Source organism: Sinocyclocheilus grahami, unplaced genomic scaffold (assembly GCF_001515645.1).
Source record: "Sinocyclocheilus grahami isolate Dianchi unplaced genomic scaffold, SAMN03320097.WGS_v1.1 scaffold380.1, whole genome shotgun sequence".
NCBI classification, from domain to species: Eukaryota; Metazoa; Chordata; class Actinopteri; order Cypriniformes; family Cyprinidae; genus Sinocyclocheilus; species Sinocyclocheilus grahami.
Window position 1 is genome coordinate 1290263 of NW_015505559.1, and position 19408 is coordinate 1309670.

Sequence of the window (19408 nt, forward strand, 5' to 3'; positions counted from 1 at the left end):
CTGAGCCGCAGCGGGAAGCAAGTGAGGCTTTGCTGCGGTGAAATCTGGGGCGCAGCCCAGGCTCGTTGAAGGCCTGCTACTGCTGCAACCCAGCACTCGAGGAGAGCCAGGTCTTGTGCAGGACAATGGTGGTGTCAAGTGAGGCGAGTTCGGGGCTTTGCACGGCCTATTGGCCAGAGCGTGTGGCTGGTCGAGAAGAGCAGCGGCCGCGATGAAGCCTGGTGCTCGGCGGCCATGTCTGGCAGAGAAGGAATGATCATGGGGCCGGTAAATTGCGGCGGAGGATCTGAAAAATCCCCAGTATAGGTCTTTTCGTTGGGCGGGAAATTGGGTCTATGGTAAAAAGGCAAAAGGAGCGAACCGAATGCTGAAAGACTAGAGATAATGAAGGTAAGGCTGCTTTGATTATTTATAGGGGTTCTCTCTTGTGCTGGTTGGATAGATGGTGTAATTACTGATGATGGACTGGCCGTATTAATTATCTGCACGTGTGCAACCCAGCACTCGAGGAGAGCCAGGTCTTGTGCAGGACAATGGTGGTGTCAAGTGAGGCGAGTTCGGGGCTTTGCACGGCCTATTGGCCAGAGCGTGTGGCTGGTCGAGAAGAGCAGCGGCCGCGATGAAGCCTGGTGCTCGGCGGCCATGTCTGGCAGAGAAGGAATGATCATGGGGCCGGTAAATTGCGGCGGAGGATCTGAAAAATCCCCAGTATAGGTCTTTTCGTTGGGCGGGAAATTGGGTCTATGGTAAAAAGGCAAAAGGAGCGAACCGAATGCTGAAAGACTAGAGATAATGAAGGTAAGGCTGCTTTGATTATTTATAGGGGTTCTCTCTTGTGCTGGTTGGATAGATGGTGTAATTACTGATGATGGACTGGCCGTATTAATTATCTGCACGTGCTCAAAATACTGAGAAAATATTGAAGTTGTCTAAATGAAGTTCTTAGCAATGCATAATACTAATCAAAAATTAAGTTTTGATATATTTACAGTAGGAAATTTACAAAATGTCTTCATGGAACCTGATCTTTACTTAATATCCTAATGATTTTTGGCATAAAAGAAAAATCTATAATTTTGACCCATACAATGTATTTTTGGCTATTGCTAAAAATATAACCCAGCGGCTTAAGACTGGTTTTGTGGTCCAGGGTCACATTATTTTTTGCAAATGACTGGACTCGGAATTATTGTCTGTAAGTAATACACTCTAGTGTTGATCAGTTCTCAGATTCAGGTTCAGTTTTAAAGAGCCTTGAGTAAAAGACTCCCAGTTAAACTAATAAGTATCTTGCTCCCAGTGGACTGCAGCTCTTTATAAATGCTAAAGTATCTGTTCCTCTCTCATTATTATTACCGTCACTGACTGCATCATTTATTTATTAGTGTGGCCTCTTAGCCCTTCAGAAGATCTCACTCCCAAGCCCACCCTTCCTTTACACAGGGTCCCACAGCTAATGAGGGGCTAGACAGACACAGAGAGAGAAGAGAAGGACTGGAGAGAGGAGGTCCCTGGAGAGGAGAACAGGAGCAGAGATGCCCTCTGAATGATAATTGTTGATTAGTGTCCCTTAGATTCAAAATGCAAGACAGTGCGAGTTAAAGAAGGATTATGAGACAGCCATAGAGTGTTGAGTGTACAGAAACCAAAACAAGACTCTCATCTAAAGTTCTTTATTTTTTTTCTGTGTGTATATGTGTTAAGAGTTAGGATAGTTTTAGGATAGTGTACATGGATGAGTTTGTTGTGGTGTTTATACATTCATGTTAGACCAAAAATACTTACACACAAAAGTCTCACTCGGAAATGCATGAATGTTGCTGCCTCAGTGACACCATGCAAACTTTCCAAGCGTAACATTTGACAAAAATAAGTTTGGTTTCACATGATACAAGTCTTTCAAACATTAGTGGAAAATAGATAATTTGATGAACTGCATATGTGTGAAGAGTGACTTTATATGTCCACTAAAAGTCAAGGAGCAAAAATTTGTTCTTGGTGTGAGAAGTTTTCTTCTTTTTATTCAAGCACAGCTAACTCCGACATCCTCACTGTGGTTACAGTTATTAACTCTCATTCCTGCATGTGCACAGTCAAAAATGCTCTTCTCATTTCCGGTACATCTCACCTCGTCCAGCAAGATGCTTCCAGTTCCTGCAGCAGATACACAGCAGACCATTGTGAGAGGATTTTGGAAACCATAACCTGTATACTCCTGAACCATTAACCAAAAATTCTTAACCATAGACGCATACATCACCTGCACCGTCCGTGAAAATCTGAGTGGCCCTCTGGAAACCCAACATCTTGCACACCACCAAAGCATCCACAGAGTCAAAGCTGTCATCACACACAGTTCCCCAGACATTCTCATGAAACACCTCGACTCTTCCTCGGTTGGAACTTCCCACTAAACGAACTACAGCTAATGACAAATGCACATATATGAGACACTGCTGGACTGCCTCCATTAATCCACATCTTGAAATGCTGCAATGGTTTATGTGATTGTGCTTGTGGCTGGCTGTAGTACAAGCCAATATACCTGTTTTGTTAGTTACATGTTTAGGCATTGACATGTCATGCTAAAGTGGCTGTTACTTTACTGTTATTTAAGTAGAATCTCCAAAAACAAAACAAGAATCTTTGTATTGGAGTTATTTGATTGAATAGACGTTAACAGTGACACACAGTAGTGCACAGAGATGCATAAGTATTTACGAAAATTACCAGGGGCGCTACCCCTCGCACCTGGGGGTCCTACATCACCCTTCTGTCCCTTAGGACCTGTTTAAGACCATCATATGTTTAGATACAATCAATTTACTCACAAAACAGGTTAATAAACACACAGATACTACGCATTCAGTGAAATTATAGATATGCCCAAAATGTGCTAAAACATACCTTGAGCTCCCATTAGCCCTAGAAGACAGACAAAAGGATAAGATGAAAGAAATTCAAGAAATATACGGAGTTGGATGTTGATTTCTTGTCAATAATTTTTAACAAACTCACCCTGATCACCTTTACTGCCCTTTTCTCCATTCGGACCTCGAAGTCCAGGGACACCTACATACAACATCATACTCAGATGACAGCTATATGATATAAACTCAATGTTTATAATCTGTTTACATGTTTATTTTTAAATTTACCTGGCAATCCTTGACTTCCATTTAGTCCCTGTTGTCCTGGGTGCCCTGAAAACAATTATTTGCCCATAAATAATTGGCATAATGCCATATATCACTCTTATGTGCATGTGTCCTTAGCACTCCTTCAATACCTGGAAGGCCAACGCCAGTGTCTCCCTTTGGTCCAGGTGAGCCTTTTTCTCCAGGTTGTCCTTGCAGACCAGGAGGTCCCACCGGACCAGGAGGCCCTAAAAGATCAATCAACTACAGGTTAGGGCACGAATGAATCAGGAATTCTCAAACTGTATGGAGTAAGGGTACCCCATTCTACACCACTGCAAAACAAAGGTACCAGGATAATACAATGAACACTTGTGAAGAAGAACTAATCTCTGTATTTGCTGAAGCTTGCCAGGTAAGTGGCATCAAATTTCTTAAATAAGAGTTTTGTAGACACTTGGAAATTTTTATTTATTATCATTGAAAAGACTAATTACACTTCAAAATCTGATTCCAATGTCTACACATGTTCTGCTGATTACTTTTGTGTTTTCTGGTTAATGGATTCAGGAGTGAAACTACTATGCAGTTATATGAATGAGCTTTATCCAAAATTGTGGTATCAGCTATTTCAGATAAACCGAAGTATACCATATTTTATGCTAATAGTCATAAGACTGGCTATATTAATAACCTTAACAGAGAAAGGTTTGTTTGACACAACGGCAAATGAGGACAAACTGGGCTTTCTTACCACTAAGACCTGAAGGTCCCTGATCTCCTCGCTCACCATTGGCACCTGGATCTCCGTGAAGACCTGAGGAAAATAGATTTTGAGTGTATACATCATGAAGATTATAGATGAAAATGTTCAACTACAAGGTGTCAACCAGTGTCAAACATAGAACACAAGTGTTGCACTGACAAAGGTTTATTATTAGTGGTATTTATTAAGGCAAGCATCACTATTAGTTTTGTTCAGGCTAAAAAGAATAAGGCAACCAAAATACTGAGGCTTCTTGAGGAAAGGTGTGGATTAAACATATAGTTTTCCTAGTGGACAATAAGACACACACAAAAAAATAAGGTCTTGTTATTAGAATGTCATAAACATTTGAGTTGGTTCTTTTGACTTGGGCCAATAATTAACCTTGCAACCACTCACTCCTCTAGACAAGCTATTGACTCATTTAGATTTATCTTTCAAAAATACCTGGTGGTCCACGGGGCCCTGGTAATCCTGAGAGACCAGTATGTCCACTTGCACCTCGATGACCGTCAGGCCCAGGTAAACCTTGTGTGCACAGAGAAAATACCATACAGGTTTTCATTAAAGCAATAGTAAAACAAGGCATTTCCACAACACATATTTCCTGTTTTATTACGGTATGAATTATTCTGGTGGCCTTTGATCATCATAAACAAGCACCTTTTATTCCTCTCTCTCCTGTATCCCCCTTCAAGCCCCGAATACCTGGAAACAGAAGTAACAGTCATAGAGAGATATGGATCTATTATACTGTTCCTAATGGTGTGAGAGTTGTGTGAATGTGAGAAGGTGATTACCAGGTGGACCCGTCATGCCAGCCGGGCCCATTTCACCTGTTAGTCCTTGGTCTCCTTTCTGTCCTTTTTCTCCTGGAGCTCCAGGCTCACCTACCTGACCTAAAAGAGAGAAATTTCATATTTTAAATTTGTTTTTTTTGCACTATTTTCCTTGCATGCAACAAAGCAATGTATGCTTTAGCATTTCTAGCACTTACTTACAATTATTTGCCAAGCCAATACAGCACATTAAACTTGATGGAAAGTTATCACAGAGCACAATACTACACCCATTCAAATTCATAGAGATGCATTAGAATACACTAACCTGGTGAGCCAGTGTCTCCTTTCTGTCCCAGTATCCCTGGTATTCCAGGAGGACCTGATACAGTACACAACTGGAGTATAAATACTGACATCAAAACGTCAAAAATACTATTCACACACATCTGTTGGGATAAAGGATCTAAGACACCAAAGGTCAAATTACAGATTTAGTTCAGTGTTGATGTCTGTTTTGACCAGCAGGGAGAGCTGAAAACACATAGATTGTGAAGGAACAGGAAACGTGATTGACTCTATTCTCGTCACTGAGCTCTGCTGCTCCTGCTCTTGCTATTTTTCACCCCTTTAAACTGGGGACAGGATCTTAGTGATTTGGGATTCCTCACAGATGTTTGCTTTCCCGTTGGAATTAATGAAGTAGTGCAGAGCACAATTATCAATGTAATGGTGGAGAGCGAAGAGTTTTGCAGGTAAACCTCCCTCCTCTGCCCTCGAAAGACATGTTAGCGATTAGTTTGCCATGGTGCGAGTATGATTGGTGCCATGACCTGGAGGCCTCATGCAGACAAGTATTGGACAAATACATTGTGAATATCACTATTATTAGTTATAATATAAATATAGCATTCTTCTAATGTTACTATCATTAAATGAGAGAGAGAGAGAGAGGTTGGGGTGACTGACTGACAATGTTCTCAAGGCATGGAAGTAGTTACCTTGCAATCCAGGTCTGCCAGGTGGACCAGGCAGGCAAACCACAGCTATAAAATATAAACAACAACAACAAAAAATAGTGTTCTCAATTCTCAACTCCTGAGTAAATGTTTTAAAGGAGTCATGAAATGGAAAATCAAAATGGACATTCACACCTAATTTCCCAGTTATTCTTCTATTCTTATAAAATGTTAATTATTGCAGTCCAACAACAAGTTATAATAAAAGTTTTAGATCTCTATACAGAAATTTTAGACACATTCTTCCAGACACATAATGTAAAGATCTGAAAATGCAATTCATAACCCCTTTAAAAATTGAAATCATGGCAAATTCTCAAAATAGTACCTGATCGATATATCTAGGATGTGTGTGTGTGTGTGTGTGTACCTGGTATTCCCTATGTTATGGGGACAAGGATAGTAATACCAGTACATTTTGACCTTGTGGGGACTTTTTTTTTTTTGGTACCCACGAGGAAAACAGTTTATAACTCATACAGAATTAAGTTGTTTGAAAATGTAAAAATGCAGAAATTGTTGTGTGAGGGGCAGGTTTAGGGGTAGGATTCATGTAAGGGGACAGAAAATACAGTTTGTTCATGTGTATAAAAATCAATGTTCCCATAAAACATGGAAACCCAACGTGTGTGTGTGTGTGTGTGTGTGTGTGTGTACCTCTCTCTGCACTAATGTTGAGCTGGTTTAGTTGAGTCCTTAGTTTCTCTAAAGTCCCATCGTTCCCACACAGATTGGAGAGACACTCCTGCTTGACACACACAGAGAACCTTCAGCTCTCTCAAAACATGCCTTTCTCTGCATATATGTGTGCATGTGTTTGTATCATGGATGTATGTGTGTGGATGTACCTCATTGGATTTGGAGCTGCCCAGCTTGAGTCCCTCAGCAGACTTGATTTCCTCTGTTCTGGCATCAACTGATGTACAGTGAGTGTAAACCAAAGCCTCCAGAGTGAAGACTATACATACAATAGACATCATAAGCAAAAAGCAGATTTAATCATGGAACAACAGAAATCAACCAGAAGCACAGGTGTAGAGAATCACATTAAAGGGATAGTTCACCCCAAATTAAAATCTTGTTATCATTTACTAACCCTCATGTTGTTCCAAACTTGGAACTATACTTTTATAATTTAAAATCTAAAACTTGCTTGTAAAGCATTATTTTTTAAATAAATGTAACTTGGTTTGATAAGTTGTATCTATTCTACAGATTTTTTTTAATGTGGCTTTATCTCTGGTGCATCTCACCTTTATAGGCCAGGACACAATTCAGTCCAATTAGCAGCAGGAAAAGCAGTATGAGAACAGGAATACAGTGACCGGTTTTCGCTGGTTTCTTAGTCTTTAGCTCTATAACACACATACAGTACAAACACTTATATTGAAATGCAGAACTTTTAAGCTCTGGCTTAAACTTTGATTTTATGTTAAGTAATTTGTATATTGGACTTATATTTAGACTACAATTTGAAAACATTTGTATGTATATAATGTAATTTTGTCTTACCACTGTGCTGGAAGTCATAGCAGTCGGCCTCATAGAGCTTCATGGTGTTGTCATAAAGAGGGTTTGCTTGGCTGAGTACAGAGGCCTGCCCATCAATTTTATCCACGTCTGTCTCCATCAGTCACTCTACCACACACTGACTTTTATACAATCAGGGTGACAGTTTAAAACCAAAGAAAAGGGGAATAAAAATACGCAGGCTCATCAAAACGCCAGTCATCTGACAAAAGAGACTAGCGGAAATTATTCCAATGAGTGTCCTAAGTAAAAAGGAAGTTAGAGCTACAGTAGCAGGAGTAAACATAAATAGTTTTCAATGGTAATTTTAATTGGGGAGCAATCTTCCCTTCTTTGTATAACTATTTGGCCAATGTGAAGTATTGGCTGGTGATCGTCTTTCTCCAATTGAAAATGAGACCATATTACTCCTGTATGGATTTCATTACATTTTCTTTATCTTTTATACTGTAAATTGCATGAATTTTTGTTACATTTTTGGCTGTATGTATTTGTTTACTTTTGTTACTCTAATGTACAGCACTTCGGTACCCACTGTGGTTTTTAAAAGTGCTCTAGAAATAAAATTGTGTTGATTTGAGAAAGTGGGTGGTGAAAGTTATGTCAATGGTCAGTCAGTACTTATAATTGGACATAGAAACAATTAGATTGTTTATATTTGAACAGCAGAAGTCTATGGTCATTATAGAAGCCAATTAAACATGTGTGCGCACATGAAATGGTTACGCATTTAACATTTGAATATGTGTATTTGCCCTTCCATGAAGAATGACAAACTGTCACTTCTTCTTCTCTGTGTGAGTGTGTGTTCCTGTCGGTGGGTAAACTGGTCGGTGATCAGGCCATCTGTTTAGACGGAAAGCTTTAAACAGAAGCGCAGTTCCATCCCTGACCTCAGATCAGCTCTAAACAGCCCTCTCTGCTCACACTTAACCTGCACTGACAGAATGACCTTGTTTACTGTACTCAGTGTGTCTCAGTGTTTTGTTTATTTGTTTGTTTGATGACCACACCACTCAGTTGCTGATGTCTGTGTTTTAGGGTGATTGATGACCTTGAGTGACCCTGATAGTATGTATCAGGCACAAGTGTGTGTGTGTGTGTGTGTGTGTGTGTGAATATAACACCCTCTCTGTCTCTTACCCTCTGTGGCTGTGTCCTCTCCACACAGAGGCTCTTGTACTTACTGTAAAATACAGTAAATAGGTTTAGATTTTATTTGCATTTTGTGTTGTGGTTTTAAAGGAGCATCTTGTCCATATAATCTGGTCAGTCTCAATACTAAAACTTATTTTTTTCCTTGATATGTTCAGGAAATTTGAGTATTTTATTTTTAGAGTTCTAAAATAACTATAGAGTTCTTGAGCAAATTAGCTATTTTAGAAATGCCATAGACTGTCAAATTAATTAATTAATTAAATAAATAAATAAATGCACAGACCTACATTTTTAGTAACACGTAGGCAGAACATTTGGTTTCCAGACATTTGAAATCCGTAACAGCATTTATCAAACCTGTGTTATTTTTGTGCCGTGTGATGTTATTTTGTAAACATACATTTATTATATAAAGCATCATAGTCACCCCCCCCCCCACTCAAATAAAGCATCATGCAATAACCAAATAGAAACTATGCAGGTGTTATGTCTAAGTATTAGGCGTATTTGTTCATTATTTGCATCGGATTTGTCTGTAAATATGAATTTATTGGGTAAATAAACATCACACAACTGGAGAAAATAATGATTGCCTAGAAGATTAAAATCTCAATCATGTTAACATACATATTCTGCTTTTCAACAGTGTCCTCCACATCACAGTCTCATGGGAAACAAAACAAGGTGTGCAAAACCATGCCTCCACATGACTGGTACATTTAGATCATCACAGTCTTTTAGCTGTCACTATGATTAAGGAATTAAGGAAAAACAAGTCAAGTTAATGAGCACAAATAAACACTGCTGATATAATAAAATCATCCAGGAAATGTATCTTCCTCACTGAGGACAGGAGATGAGAATGAGTGGTGACTCTGTGGGTTAGTATAATTAGTTAGAGTGCATGTAGTTTTTTTTTTTGTCAAGGGAGGGGTTTTATTGTTGAAGGGGATAAGGATGGAAACCAATATTAAAGCAAGTGTGCCTGATTTGATTCTCTTAAGCTAAATGATGGTTAGTTAAAGTTTTAGCAATTGTTTTGTTTTGCTTTGTTTTGTTTTGTTTTGTTTTGTTTTTAATTTTTATTATTTAAAAAAAATTATGTATTTATATACAGAGTTCTGGCATGAAACTCTAGATGGCGCAGTCCGATAGGTCTAACTCAATCTGACCTAATGACAACATTATCACATAACACAGCTGATTGGTTCTCTCCTGTATCAGTAGCCAATGAGTTCGCTGCTCAACATTCAAATATATGACTAGTGCTTGACGTAGCAGTTGCAGCTTGCTTCAGAAACCCCCCACCTTCCCCAGCTCCACCTGTATAGATCTGCTACGAGGTGATTCATGTTTGCTATATGGGTGTTATTTCATGTGTTATATTTACAGCAGCAATATTTCTTACATGCTCACAGCAGCATGTTGTGGATGTATTGGCAGTAGCAAGTCTCGGTACTTGCTCTGCCGCAGCAGCAACGTAGCAGATCTATTCATATACATTAACATTGTCATGTACATTACCACGCCAATCCCTCCTAGAGTTGTCATGACAGAAAAATAGTTTTATTAAGTTAAGTTACTTTATTTTCAATTTTTCAATTAACTTAAACTAAATAAAAATGTGTGCAAGTCATATATCTATATATACTCTTTCGATTGTGCATATATGCAGCCTATGATTTGGAATCTCACTGAAGATGTTTGCACACCCAGTAAAGTCCACTTATCTGGCCGCTATTGGGCAACTGGAATGTACCCTGAGAGAGAGAAAGAGCTTAATACCCTGTTCTGTTTGGCAGGATAATTAGGATGGCCTGTTTCCTTCACGGACAACAAATCAAACATCAGGGGAGAGTGTGGCTGAAACTCTAAAAAGCAAAAGCAAAAGAATGAGCAAATGAGAGTTTTTCTGTCTCCTTTTGATTTTCTCTTTTAAGTGAAGAGTCAATGTGTCTAGCAAACCATTTGTTTTGTCTCTTCAGATCAAGTTGTTCAGGTGTCAGACCGGTGGTGGTGGTGAACGAGAGCATGTGACATTGTTTTATTGGCTGTGACAGCAGCAGAATGTAGTGTCGCTCCCAGACAGCAGCCAGACTTCAATCAAAGCTATAAAACGCACCTTACTCTGTCACACACACACATCGCTTTCCAACACACTCTTTGTCTCCGACTCGCCCTCATTCCTAGAACGGTTATTGCATGTGATTTAATGGTTATGGAGGGACTGAAGAAAAGAGAAACTGTAGGATAAAGAAAGGACTGTATCATAATATTGTCCACTTCCTTCTGCTCTAAAATCTTGGCAGCTTCCTGTTGACCAAACAGTTCAGATGAATCTGATCACTCTTTACACAAACCTACTGCAAATTCCTTTGCATGTGTATGTGTGTGTGTTTTCACAGAGCCGACGTGTGTCTCTGTCTTTACATTCTGCTTAGCTGGGATTCGGTTTCTCACTCTGACCTTGTCCTTTGTCAAGATCTCCTGCTGATCATCTTAAACACAATGGCACACCAGTCGTGATTAATAATGAAGAAAGAGAGCGGCGAGAGAGAGATCCTACAGGAACATAGAGGGGAGGAGACTTAGAAATAATTCCAAATGCTAAAATGATAAGAGGCAAGACTTTTAGGTTGTGAGGTATTTGTGCATGGAGGATTGCACTTGTCTTTGAAGAGTAAAAGCACAGGTGTCCTCAAGTGAAACTGCAGGATAACTTCTCTTGGGTCATTTTCCAGAATTGTCATACTGGATCCAACTTAAAGGGCTCTTGAGGGACTTCCCACATTTCTAATGAATGTCCTTAGTGTGACTCAGCAGAACATAGTTCTTGAAGAAACCAGCAAGGCACTTGTGGAAAACAAGTACACTTTAGCATAATATTTAAAATAAATTATACAATCAATTCATGTCAACATATGTTCCTCTTCAGGAACTCGAGCTGCGTCGGAAACGCATGGGGAACGCCCTTCAGCGTGACGGGCTCTGAACCTCGTGTGTAATCAGACCAATAGATGGGCGAGACGTCACGGCGGGTGACGTAATGACCAGGAAGCTATAAAAGCACGTGCGGTGAGACCAGCGTCAGCTTTTGTCATTCAGCAAGCGCTCTGTGTGTGTGTCAGTCTGATATCTGTTTGTGAGTCTTATTTAGTGTTGTCTGTCACGAAATCTAAAGCAAGACAAAACCAGACACTAAGGCGAGGGCAGGCAGCGTTCAGGCTGTGTGTTCTTCTCTGCCCGCATTACTTTACGGGTGGGGATACACACAGTTTGTTTGTTGTCTGCTTGAGACTCGGACCGTACTTAAGACTAAGAGGTCCTCGGCGAAAAGTCCTGACGCCACTGGCCCAGGACTCATGAGGGCAGTCCCCTCTGGGGTGCTAGTTCCTCGAGGGAACGAGACGCTGCGTCGCGGTGCCATACTTCCGGCGTCCCTGCCAGCGCTTGCTTCATTCCTAGAAGCTGACGCTGGTCTCACCGCACGTGCTTTTATAGCTTCCTGGTCATTACCCGCCGTGACGTCTCGCCCATCTATTGGTCTGATTACACACGAGGTTCAGAGCCCGTCACGCTGAAGGGCGTTCCCCATGCGTTTCCGACGCAGCATCTCGTTCCCTCGAGGAACTAGGGTTACATACGTAACCTGAGATGTTTTTCAATAACTTTTAAATAATTTTACCAATTTCAACTTTTTTTTAAGATATACAAGATTCCACGAGAGAGAATTGAAAAAAAAAAGTTCAAATGACTACTGAATATACTTATAAATTAATTTGAATATACTTAAAACTATAAGGCAGCAACTGAAGTTGAAGTAGGTGGAAATTTGTACATATTATGGAAATAATATATTTAAGCAAAAACGAACGAATTAACATTTATATTGAAAAAAAAACATGGAAGATGACAAGAAAATATCAAGAGAATTTAAAAAAATATATATTTTACTCCCCCAAACATCCAAAGCATCCAAAAATTCAATTACACAGGTAAATAAGTTATTATACAAAGGCTAAGACAGACATATCCACATATTTTCAAACACAACATATATACATCAATGTCGATCAATAGAGTGGGAAGTGTCTAACATTGTGTCAATATTTGGTTATTTTCCAGAAAATGTAAAAAAGATTGCAAATTTTATGGTAGTCTCTTAGTTTGCTCTTTATACTGTTATTCTTTCCAATGCAATATAATGTGACAGATCTTTCAACCATTGATCAATGGATGGACCTTCTATGTTCTTCCAGTAAAATGCTACTTAACGTCTTTCAAGAACTAGACAAACGTCAATCATTTTAGTGTGATAACCTGATAATGATAAACTTACAGGAAATAAACCCAAAGCACATATTTCAGGAGTCATTGGAATTGCTTTTGAGAGAAGTGCTGTCACCTTTTGCCAGAACGTCTTAATCACCTCACATTACAATGAAAGAATGTTCCCTTATGTTTTTGGCATTTAAAATAGATATCTGGGATGTTTGAGAAGGGTATAACTGCAGCCTGGAGATCTCCAAATGGGGGTGGGAACTCCAAAACGGGGTGGGAGCTCCAAAATAGGGCGTGGCTTCCTCCCATTGACAGACAGGCACATGACACGCATGCACACTTTTTCTCCCAATCCACTTCAGTGCAAACTCCGCCTCACAGCTGATTCTAAATATTTTATTGGTTGTGTCAATTAAAGTGTTGATGCTACAAAAAATGCTAACCCCTAAACCTACCCCCACCTGATCCTAGCCATAACCAGTGAAATTGACTGGGACGGCTCACAGGGGAGCTCGTGGGTGATTCCCATTTATATCATTAAGCAGAGGTTCAAACTCCAGTCCAAACACAACTGGCCACGAGCTTTGGGCTCTGCTCTCATGGAGAATATTTACTTATGTAGCATATTTTATTTTAGATGAATTAGAAACAATGTTTAATTTATAAAGTTTTATTTTGAAATGTAAGTCAATAACAATTGGCTGGAGCCAGAGCCAATGGTGAAAGTCTTTGTGCAAGGAGACCCTGCCCCATTTTGGAGGTTCTGCCCACTTTTGGAGTTCACGCCCCATTTTGGAGATCTCCGGTCTGCAGTTATATCTACTTGGGATGTTTGGGTTAAACTTATTTAACTTAACTTATTTAACTCAGTTTAAATCTAATCAAATTCATTTAAATCAAATTCTGGGCTTTAACCCATATCTGGATCCATTCTGAATCATAAAGCTCATATTGCAAATCTATAACCCAAGCAACTCTCTTGGATTCAGATGATTTTTTAACAAATTTGCAATTAAACAACTCTTATAAAACATACAATTTTCTAGTTCTGTTGGTAAAGGTCTAGATAGTGAATAATTTATGCTTGACACTGATATAGCTGCGAATTTGTAAGTACATAAAAAAGTGTATCATTGGCATTCCACGTTTTTTCTTTGACCTATAAAAGAACAACAATGTATCTCCCTCAAACAAATCTCCAATCTTACAAATACCTTTTAATGCCCATGCACTGTTTAAAGCCAAAGTCATTTTTCCCTGGTCTGAAGTCCATGTTTCCCCAAATTGGAGAAAAGTAAGAAAGAGTTGGGACTTCTCCCAGTGCGTGCTGAGCATCATTCCATGCTATTATGGAAAGTGGGATAGAGTGAAACAAATACAGAAATTTGGGAAGATTATTCATTTTTATAATGTTTATATGATCAATCAGAGATAGATAGGGAGGACCATCTGTCTACAGATTCATTGACTTTAGTAGAAGTACACTTACTTTTATAAAAGTGCACTTTATGTACGTGTCAGATGATATAATACAAATAAAAGTGTGCTCTCTTAAGTACACTTACTGTAAGGAGCCTTTTGTTTAATCAATATTACACTACACTATAAGTGTACACTCCAATATTAATACACTACAAGTGCACATTCAATACAACCAACCAATCACACTTTTTTCACAAGGAGTGTTGTTAATGAGAGTTGGTGCTGTATCATGTTAACTGCACAGTAGCAATCCACAGTAAAATGACCTGGACAAATGTGCTACAGCAGTACCTCAGTTCTCAGACTTGACACTTCATAACACAGCACACGTTTTGAAAGGTTGTAGAATATCAAACCCTGTCACAGTCTAAAGAAAGGATTATCACTTGGCCCAAGGATCTTTTGAAGATTGAACGGTCAGTAGACTGTTTGCTGGACTATGTTAGGCTATATTGTAGTATATTGCACAGTAGGTCATGTCTTTCTCTTTGGAGCCAAACTAAACATGAAATTGGTGAATGTCCATATTCACCAGATACAGCACAATCAAGTCACATAATGCTTGACATGGTATTTTTTCTGTCAGTAGAGTTGAAAAATTGGTTGTTTAACTGAACTAATAGGTGGCAGTAAAGTTATATTTTAATATTAGTTTTAAGCTTTAGTAGTTTTATTTATTGTAAAGTTACAATGTATAAATGTACATATATTATATAACTCATAATTGTAAGCAGTCACTGCTGCAGATTATTGTCAATATTTAAATACATTTCTGCAAATGTAGTTTTCCAAAAACAGAAATACAAAACTTCACGAGGCTTTGGGTGGCATGTGGTAGTGGATCTCACAGTGAATGTAAGCAAAAGTTTACTCTGTTGAAGAATTAATGTATTAATGAAGAATTAATGATCAGTGGCCGAAATGCTGATTTGGTCCATTTTGGTCACATTTCCCCTCAATTATTTTAGTCTGAATTTATCTAAAATAAATGACCTCCTGGGGCATGCTGACAGTTACAGTTTCTTCTAAGTTTCTGTTTCTTCTGAAATCAGCTGATTTACCATGATTCACAGTTTGCCAAGTTGTGACAAGTTTGAAGCATAGTGTTATGCACCAACATTTGAAGTGAATGATAAATAATTAATATATGTGTTTAAATATGTATTTAAAATTTGACATTTAAATTGCATTTTATTCATGTTAAAGATGTAATGTACAAAACAGCTTATAGACAACAAGCGTAAAGCTAATCACTCAATTTTCATGGTTTGCTTTATGTAACAAAAACATGTAGTTTTGATACCGTGTATAAATAAGTGACAGAAAAGAGTGCTGTAGCTGTGACGTCAAACCCCAGAAGGCTAATTCCCCATGGACTTTTATAATGGGGTTTGGTAACACTTTATAATAACTTTCATTAATAAATCATTAACAACATTATATAATGCTTAATGGATAATTAGTTCATATATATTCAAAGAGTTAGAAACGTGAGATAATGTGCTTGTTAATGTTTGCTTAAACTTGTTAAACATTAGATAATGTCCAAACAAATCATTATTTCATGTAAGTTAAAATGCTTACAAGTTATATCATACTTTCAATTTGCTGCTCATAAAGGTATTAATGATTAGTAAACATTTATAAACATTTGCAAATGATGAACAGTTTCCACTTTAGATTGGGTACTGCAAAAACATGAACAAATAATTAATAGATTATTTGTAAAGAGGTGTAAATAGAGGTCTACACAACAAACAAAGACCAACAAATGAAGATCATATGAACTGAAAGTTTACTGACGTTTGTAAGCATTTTAATTTACATTAAAAAATCATATGTTAATCATTAGTGTCAGGGATTCATCACAGTCACTACAGTCACCAGCCAGGATAATCACCCGATCACAGTCACCTGAGTTCTGATCACCCGCACCTGCTGTCACCAATCAAGGCACACTACAAATACACACACATCACAGTCACTCACTGTCCGGTTTACCGTTCACGCCTATGGACTGTTCTGGACTCTCTATACGATATTCTCCTAGAAAGACTTACCTTCTGGTTCTCCCGCGATCCTCCAACGACTCATTGGAAGCTGTTCCACGATCTCCCACGAAACCGGCATCAGACACTCACCCTCAGAACTCCGTTAAGAACCCTGGAATCCTTCACTCTGTTGACACTCTCCTGCCTTAACCTAACCCGTTCCACTCATCCACCTCTTGTATCAATAAACCATCCTGTCTTTCACTTACCCGTTGTGTCTGGCCTTGCTTTGACAATTAGGTAATGTTCATTAGTAAACATTAACAAGAACATTCTCATTTCTAGCTATGTGAATAAATATTAACTAATGATGTCAAGCATTATATAATGTTTGTTAATGATTTATAAATGAAAGTTATTATAAAGTGTTACCTGGGGTTTATGAGTAAAAAAAGATCTGTGGTATATTAGTGATGCTTGGAGGTTTTGCTCTACAATGTAAATTACACAAACTCAAAGGAACCCATGGTGAATTAGTCTTCTGGGTTTTGATGTCATGACTGCAACACTCTGTTTTAATAAAGCAATAAGCCCAAAGAAGCCATGGTTTACAGAGCATATAACAACAAAGGGCAAAATGAAATAGTTTGTGTAGGCTATTTCTGTGTTATGTTTCAGACATTATAATAAATGTTCAACTCTGATATACAAACATATGCACTTGCAGGTTGAGGTAAGGTTTCTACTGTTGTTCCACACGAGGCCACACTCACTGCTGCCACCTATGGGTGTGTGCCAGTCTTCTGACAGGACCCTACAACCCATGCAGTGGACGTGCCTGAGGGAGCTGAAATCCTATATAAACTTATGGTATGTATCAGGCTGAGGTCAACAAACTTTACCTCCGATGGTCCATTTGAATCCCACTGAAAGCCATAAGAAGGAGACTTGCTTGGTAGAACAAAATGCACATTTTATCAGCCCTGACAGCAAGGTGGCGTTCTTCAATCTCTGGAGAACGCTGCTGATGTGCTGAATGTGCTCGTACCTCTTCCTTGGGGAAAACAAGATGTTCCAAAAGCTGTTCATCATTTCCCAAATACTCATTGATATTATCGTGAAATGCAGCTGAAGCACATTAGTCAGTCCAAGCATCACAAAGTAATCTTATAGGCCATTTGGTGTGTTAAAAGTGATATTTCATTCCATTCATCTTACTGTCGGACACAAATACATTTGTAGGCATTACATAGATGCAGCTTGAAAAACACTGTATACTTGCGAGGGTTATTGACTTCAATAATCTATACAGGGCCAGAAGAAAAATGTTATGGCAGCATTGCGACATGGGTTGAGAGATTTGGTGTATGTACAGTATGTGTGTGTGTGTGTGTGTGTATATATATATGTATATATATATATATATAGTTCAGACGATTACAGTAGCATTATATATAAGGGATTGTTCAAATCTAGTCCTCAAGGTCCATTGTCCTGCAGAGTTTAGCTCAATCCTAGTTATTACAGCATAGTTTCAAATCATTCTGACCAACTGGAATAAGGGTAATCAGTGTATCTAGTGCCATCTCAGTGCAACAGATTGAATTAGAATACAAGCAGTATATTCAGGAATAGAAGGATTGATTTTGTCATATATTTTTCAGTTTTGTAAAATCAGTGTTTTGGTGTTTGTTCTTTTTGTTTTGGGAAACTGACTGAATTGAATCGATTCACATGCTCACGTTCCTCCATTGTGGGCAGCAGGCCATAAAACTCTCAAGGTATATGAATATGTGAACTCGTGAATTAAAGTTTGGGATGATCACATTTAATCACAGCAATCAAAACAAAAAACATACATAACAGCTTATGCCTTCAGTGAAGTACAGTACATAGTGAAGTGGGTTTGGAACGGCATGAGCATGAGTAAAGACAGAATTAAGCTCTATTCAGACAGTAATTGTTTCTCATCTGTAAAAATAACTTTGCATGGCTCCTCAGTGATGAAACTCATGAGTTCAGATGACAGTTTATTCTTGGTGGGGCAAGGTTTGTGATCCCATGAACACAGAAAAGCGCTTCTCACATGGCCAGTCATATGTTCAACATTTATATAAAAATCCTATTTAATAATGGGAAAATGTACATGCTTTAAATGGTTCCCTTTCATGGGAACTTTGAACTGCGTCCTCTAGGGGTCGCTATGAGGAACGCCTCATCGTGACCTGTGTCTGAAACATATATTGAAAAAACACCAACAACACATTGGACGGCGACAGCCATGACGTCACTACCGGTGCGACTACAGTATAAATAGGCGCCGGGAGAACACATCATCCTCTTCTTCATCTTCACTGACTGTTTTGTTTGAAGTGTGCAATTCCATGGTAAGAGCGATCTCTATTCATTTATAATGGCGAGCACTAGCAAAGCGTTTAGAAGATGTGTGCATCCGTGTCATCGCTATTTGACACCCGATGACACACACGATCTATGCGTTGTTTGTTTGGGCAAAGTGCACGCACGCGATGTCCTCGAGGGGGCAATCTGTGTGCACTGCGAGCGTTTACCAATGAAAAAGCTCCATTCTCGTTTGTCTCTTTTTTCGAGTAAAGTGTTTTGTTTGAAGTGTGCAATTCCATGGTAAGAGCGATCTCTATTCATTTATAATGGCGAGCACTAGCAAAGCGTTTAGAAGATGTGTGCATCCGTGTCATCGCTATTTGACACCCGATGACACACACGATCTATGCGTTGTTTGTTTGGGCAAAGTGCACGCACGCGATGTCCTCGAGGGGGCAATCTGTGTGCACTGCGAGCGTTTACCAAATAAAAAAGCTCCATTCTCGTTTGTCTCTTTTTTCGAGTAAAGAGGGGCAGCCATCTGCTTCCCGCGGTTCAGGACCCGCCGCTGCTGAGGCACGGAGGAGAATGAGCTCATGGGGATCGCAGGTGGACCTGGCTGATGATTTTAAAGAGGGGATTTCCCTCTCGCGTTTGTTGGATGTGGACGAGAATGAGCCGCTGGAGGATGATGTTATCTCGTTAACATCTTCTGATCCAGGGGCCAGTGCTCTGCTGGGTTCAGCCCAGGAAGAGCAGGATATGTCTGAGGAGGGCGAAGAAGCTGAGGCTGAGCCTTCCCAATCTTCCTGCCCTGCGTATGATGAGCTCTTGGAAGTTAAGGACTGTGCCACGGCGAGGCTTGACTTGCCGTGGAAGCGGACTAAGGAAGTGATGTCGCGAGGTCGTCTCGATGAACGTT

At 39.2% G+C, this 19408-nt stretch overlaps 1 protein-coding gene across 1 annotated transcript; it reads right to left on the reverse strand.

The window, feature by feature from the left end:
- Positions 1-1788: 1788 nt before the first annotated feature.
- On the reverse strand, positions 1789-7349 carry LOC107549778 (macrophage receptor MARCO-like). The gene is made up of 17 exons (XM_016230952.1): positions 7214-7349; positions 6955-7056; positions 6550-6659; positions 6359-6446; positions 5684-5728; positions 5011-5064; positions 4704-4802; positions 4567-4611; positions 4351-4431; positions 3892-3954; positions 3290-3385; positions 3159-3203; positions 3019-3072; positions 2908-2925; positions 2731-2787; positions 2261-2425; positions 1789-2154 (listed from the first exon to the last, which is right to left on the reverse strand). The coding sequence occupies exons 1-17, from the start codon at positions 7329-7331 to the stop codon at positions 2024-2026; spliced, it is 1371 nt and encodes a 456-aa protein (XP_016086438.1). The 5' UTR covers positions 7332-7349; the 3' UTR covers positions 1789-2023.
- Positions 7350-19408: the final 12059 nt, after the last annotated feature.

Excerpts from the sequence above, each read along its gene's own strand:
- LOC107549778 (XM_016230952.1), bottom strand. The coding sequence starts at position 7,331 with ATGGAGACAGACGTGGATAAAATTGATGGGCAGGCCTCTGTACTCAGC. Across the intron at positions 4,432-4,566 it reads AGGAGAGAGAGGAATAAAAG|GTTTACCTGGGCCTGACGGT; the intron begins GTGCTTGTTTAT and ends TGTGCACACAAG. Across the intron at positions 3,955-4,350 it reads AGGGCCCCGTGGACCACCAG|GTCTTCACGGAGATCCAGGT; the intron begins GTATTTTTGAAA and ends TATTTTCCTCAG.